The sequence below is a fragment of the Monomorium pharaonis genome, unplaced genomic scaffold (assembly GCF_013373865.1).
Source record: "Monomorium pharaonis isolate MP-MQ-018 unplaced genomic scaffold, ASM1337386v2 scaffold_461, whole genome shotgun sequence".
NCBI lineage: Eukaryota > Metazoa > Arthropoda > Insecta > Hymenoptera > Formicidae > Monomorium > Monomorium pharaonis.
The window spans coordinates 669-6,207 of record NW_023415760.1 but is presented as its reverse complement, the minus strand read 5'-3'; the positions used below and the strand labels follow the sequence as shown (position 1 = coordinate 6,207).

The 5,539-nt window shown below is 40.4% G+C and overlaps 1 protein-coding gene across 1 annotated transcript; it reads right to left on the bottom strand.

Annotated features, from left to right (window-relative positions):
• Positions 1-1,444: 1,444 nt before the first annotated feature.
• Positions 1,445-4,775, bottom strand: LOC118648480 (serine/threonine-protein kinase 17A-like). The gene is made up of 2 exons (XM_036294793.1): positions 3,158-4,775; positions 1,445-2,246 (listed from the first exon to the last, which is right to left on the bottom strand). Exons 1-2 carry the CDS (start codon positions 3,388-3,390, stop codon positions 2,015-2,017), a joined length of 465 nt encoding a protein of 154 aa, XP_036150686.1. The 5' UTR covers positions 3,391-4,775; the 3' UTR covers positions 1,445-2,014.
• Between the last annotated feature and the right edge of the window lie 764 nt (positions 4,776-5,539).

Below are 5,539 nucleotides of genomic sequence, written 5' to 3'. Positions count from 1 at the left end.
TATGTAAATTTTACAGCTGCATGATATTTTCAATCTGACTTAGTCACGCTAATTTTATTATACAACATAGTTGATCGGTGCGCTGTTTAAATCATAAATAAAACAATATATTATAACACGTTTATCAATAGAAGAAATAACGTATGAAACACGTAAGGCAGGTGACTCATGATCCAGAAATCCCGGATTCGAATTCTACTAGGATAAGCGTGTGTATATGCGTAAAAAACGCATATACATTGATAAATATGTACAAAGTATCACTGTATTACAAGCTAATATTCCTCAAATTGAGATATAAAATTTTTATTTTCACATTTAAAATTTGAATTTTGCTATATAACTTCTGTCTATGTACGACTTTGATTTACGAATTTTTGGAAACTTACAATTAACTTGCTTTAATTGTAAATAAAAATAAACTAGTAGATTATAATAAAGTTGATTAAGCACTTGCTAATTCGCATCTAAATGATCTAAATTAAATATTAATTTCGCAATACTAAATATTCTATTAAGAATTATATATTTTTTCGCAAAAGTTTTTTTAACACTTGTTAAAGTTAAAATATTAATTTCATAACAGTAAATATTTTGTATACTTCAATATTTCATCTATTTCTCAAACCAAATTTTAAAAACGTATTTTGCAAAGCGAGCATATAATTTCTGGCAATTGATTGATTGGCCTCAAAGGAATACACAGAAACACATTACTTCTCATTTTACAAAATACATTTCTCGAATTTAATACAATCATCATTATCTACGCGGTATGCTTTACTTCTCAGGTTGGTAGGTGTACATTTCCGCGAAAATGTAATAAGATACACGATAGGCGAGGAGTATGTCAACCTTACTCTCGCAGGAGACGCCGGTCGGGAAATTTATCCGCGTTGCGAAAACGTGCCGCGGCACGCAAAGTGTCTACCGTCGGCGCACAGGAATCGCCCCTGCGATCAGCCGATTTGGCAAGAGGCAACCGCCGTGCACGTAGGCGTTTACATAACGATTTAGGTCGATCGTGCGGACCGCGCGTAGCCCCGCAGCTGAGAAATTGCCAGAAGGCGCCCGAAATGTCGTCGCTCTCTTGCCAGAGTTTCTTTCTCGCGCGACGCGCGACGGCTCGCCGAGATTCGGCGCGATAAAGATGCCTCGGGCCTTCACGTCTTCGGCCGAGATTCGCGAACGTCCCCCACTCCCCCGAGAAGGGAGAAAAAGAACAGAGAGAGAGAGAGAGAGAGAGGAGAGAGAGAGAGAGAGAGAGAGAGAGCGCGAGATGAACCAATTTCTTTTTCTCTCCACCAGTCGCGATATTTTCACTGATAAAGCTCACGAATTACCCAGTGCACCACTTCCCTCGAGCCGTCGTTCTTTCCGCAAAAATTATCTCTATCGCGTCGAACGAATCGCCAACTTCTTTCATATTATTGTTTCCCCATCGTGATAATTCGCGGTTACCTGCCGCGCGCCAAAAGACGCCTCGGGAGGCCTCTGTTTTCCGTGCTGCTCCTCGCTGCGGAGCGCACCGGAAAAACGAGATAAGAATTATTTGCACGAGCGACAATCTTCGCCCGTTATCATGCCTCGCTTGTTATTTTTTACGTCTGGTCTGGAGATATACCGAAGAATCACGCTGCGTATCTCGCTCGCGTTTTCACGGGTTATTCCCCAATCTAGCAGTCGCAAAAGACGCGAACGTTAACCGGAGGAATTTATTGTAGCCGATAAAATCGTGACGCAGATGATGCTTCGATTGCGAGCAATAAAGCCGTCGGAATTATCTGCCCGAAATACTTGTTCGCGATAATCTTGAAATCCACGCTCCAAGCCGGACAAGAAAGTCGTCGTTTAACAAATAATTGAAAATTATAAGTATCATCCGAGGAAAACTGCAGAACTGACGTTCTTCTAATTGTGCAGCATACTTTCCTTTTCTCGGAAAGAAATCGTCAAGGCACGTTGAACCGTGGATATATTTATATCCCTTGTCGCACGGTGCACTTTTGGGATTTTAACAGCCGCACCTTCGGTCAAACAATGGTCGGTGGTGGGTTAGGCCCGCCTTCACCGTACAAAAGTAGTTCGAGTGTTTGAAAACACTTACCTTGATGTCGAGGTGAGCCACGTTCAGGGAATGCAGAAAGGCTATCCCGTCCAAAATCTGCTTCAGCAATCTGGCAACCTGTCGCTCTTCTGGAACTTCGTCCCGATCGAGTATCATTTGTAACTCGCCGCCAGGAGCCCTGTCGGCAATAAACACACATTTACACGTTTCGCACGTCTGACTTGGACAGTATTTACGTTTAGCACGTACACTTTTTCGCGCGACGGTGGTTTCTTCCATAAATTCATTCAAATACGCAACGGAACGGCGCGTCAGGACGAATCAGCGCGACGTAGTTTTTACGACTGGCCACACGCGTCGTACGTACGTTTCAAATCAAAGTTTACGCTTTTGTCCTACTTTTTCAATAATTTAATTAGCAACTGTTACGACACATAGAAAGTTACACGCCACATCGCCGCTGTCCATCATATAGTTTTACTTTGTTTGTTTCTTTTGTCGCGACACGAATGATTTAAATCAATCAATCAATTGAGAAGCTCCATAAGTCAATTTTTATAGAAAGGAATTGGGTTTGGGGATTCAGGATTAGGGGAGACAGATACGCAATTTATTGCAATGAATACTTTTCATTTAGTGACACAAACGTCGTTCTATCATTGTTAATTAGTTAATTAGTAGAGTACTAAACCATCTGATTGAAATTTCTTTTACTGCTTTTGGACTGTATCTATGAGTTTGTCGCGCCGGACACTATTTTATTTATTTTAAAGTAAACGAAAAAAATAAAAAACTACAGAAAATCTGTTAATACTATATATAATATAATCTACGTTGGGGAAAATATTAATTTATTAAATAATGAAAGGTTTTTTACGTATTTTTTACTACAAAGATTAGAATTTTATTTTTAGTTTTTTAAGAGTAAGATTTTTGGACTTGTAACATTTCTTAAATGATCAATTCAAATAATAAACTATCTTTTACTATCTATGTAAAATGGTAAAAATTGTATTGTATTCGATTCGAAGGATACACAAGATAATCCGACCGAGAATACAGACGATTGAGAAACGTCCTTGTACTTACAGCTCGAGGACAAGCACCATCTCGGTGTTGGTTTCAAAGACCTGATGAAGGGAGACGAGACGAGAACAATGGGCCGCGGCATCCAGTACGGCGACCTCGTGAAGTGCTTCCGCTCTGAGCTCCTGAGCCCGTCGTCGCTTCCTCAGAAACTTGGCAGCCCACTGCCTGCCACTGGATCTCTCGCGGCATCTCCTCACCGTTGCGTATTTACCTCTGCAAAAAAGATGCACCATACATTAACCTTAAGGATATTTTAATTGTATATACATCTGGCTAAAGAGACTAGTTAAAAGTTACCAAAATTTAAAAACTGCAGGGTTTTTAAGTTTATTATATTTTCTCTAATCAGCGACAAAAAATATTGGTCGTAAATACCAGAACTTTCGACTTTGAAACTAATTATCCTTATGTAGCGTAAATTATTTGATTATTTAATTAATGTACTTAATATTACGCATGTGCCCGTAAAAAAAAAATTAATATACTAATGAAAAGATATATATGAAATATCGAATAATAAAATGTAATGTAACAAATGTATAAAATACAATGGCAACATTTGTAATTCAAATTCGAAATCTTTCAGAAGTGAACGACTGCGCAAAAAGCAAATTTTTGCAACTTCACCATCTTGATCGCGACGCACGTTCATTAAAACTTTGATTGCGCATATAATGCGGACGTTTCAGTCTCGCCGGGCAAAATAATTAAATTTCATAACTTTGAACGTAATTGCGCAACTTTATGAACGATTAGTGTGCATGCCCGTGTACCATCATCGTTTACTATAATTCCACCAACCGACATCGCTAATAAAGACGTTAGATACGGCAAGAGCAAATAACGCAATATCACACGAGGAAGTCGTACACCCGCAAAACGATCCTTCGCTTTCACTTTTTCCGTTAATAACGCGCTTCGTTCCTCCCTTAAGCTTTTCTGATTACAGAGAACGCGATTACAGGCCGAGCGATTTTCGCGGGAAAAAGTCACTTTTTTGTACTCTACCAGCGCGTTGAAAGAGAAGAAACGTAGAAGAACGTTGCACATCCGCGATTTGTGTCGCACGACGCGTAAAAAAAAACGAAATCTGCAATGTCCTGAATCGAAACATCGAAACTGTTTGTCCGCGTATCGTTATCGCAGATCCGAATAGGCTGACAAATTACGATCGTGGATCGGAGAGTCCGAGATTAACCCGCGGAACGCTTCCGCGTAACGTAACGCGGCGATATATTGCGATTGATTGCGATATCGAATCTCGCTCGATTTGATTGCGAAATCTTACCGCCAATTATGCGCTCGAACGAGGACGTTCTACATACGAGATGCATGCCATGTGTATCCAGCACACACGTATAATATGTAATATGAAACACGACAGAATCATCGCGACGTAAAATGTAGCGCGGATTTTTCACGGAAACGATATATCCTCGCGCGTAATAACACGAATGACACGTAATAATACCGTTATCAGCTTTAATGTCACACGAGATTGCGTGAGCCGGGAGAGTTACGCGCGCGATTCGCGCAGCTCGAAATTATTGCTTTTTAAGTACAACCGTTAGATAATAGAGTGTGTCTTCGAGAGCCTTGCCTGTGTCTTGCTAGACAGCCCCGATCGTCCCAATTTTTAATCTCCAAGCAATTTCATCAAGTGATTTTTGACAAGGATTGAAAGCTGTGAGAACGAAAAACTAAAACTCGGAACGCTTATGATATTTGCGTGCATAACACGTCGATACGAGTAACGTATGACGAGCGTCGGTCGAGGGAGCGCGCGAGATGCTTATCCCACGTGAGCGCAAATGCCCGTTGTAATCCGGCGATCTAACAACCACGAGAAAGTGAACTCGCTATGGGGCAATGCACCTATGCTCACGCGCGCCTAAATTCGAGCAGCGGTAGTGAAAGCACTTGTGCGTTTGTTACGTAAAGAGCTTGCCGCTCAAGGAAGTGCCATGCACGTGCATTCCTCGGAACCGGGAGCTTTATGCGCCGATAACGCGTCGTGAACACGACATTCACATTCCTGTTACATTCACTTCCTTTTCCTCCACTTCCTCCTCCATTTCCCCAAGTCAAAATTTTTCTCCCTTTCAATCTCGATTTTAGAACATATAATAGATTCTAGAGGATTACGATAAGTTTAATCATGAGAACTACACTTTTACTTTGCGCCTCAAAAAAATGTTGTAGCAGGAAATTTATCAATTAAGCAAAACTTCTCAAAACTCTCCACAAACTCTCCAATAGCCAATAGGCCACAAGTAGTATCCAAAGAGATCTATTTGAAAGTTAAAAGTATCAAAATAGGTATAAATGATCTAATCGAAATAAAATGAAGAAAGTAAAAAAATTTTTGACTCGAGTTGTTTC

Excerpts from the sequence above, each read along its gene's own strand:
- LOC118648480 (XM_036294793.1), bottom strand. The coding sequence starts at position 3,390 with ATGGTGCATCTTTTTTGCAGAGGTAAATACGCAACGGTGAGGAGATGC. Across the intron at positions 2,247-3,157 it reads ATGGTGCTTGTCCTCGAGCT|GGCTCCTGGCGGCGAGTTAC; the intron begins GTAAGTACAAGG and ends TATTGCCGACAG.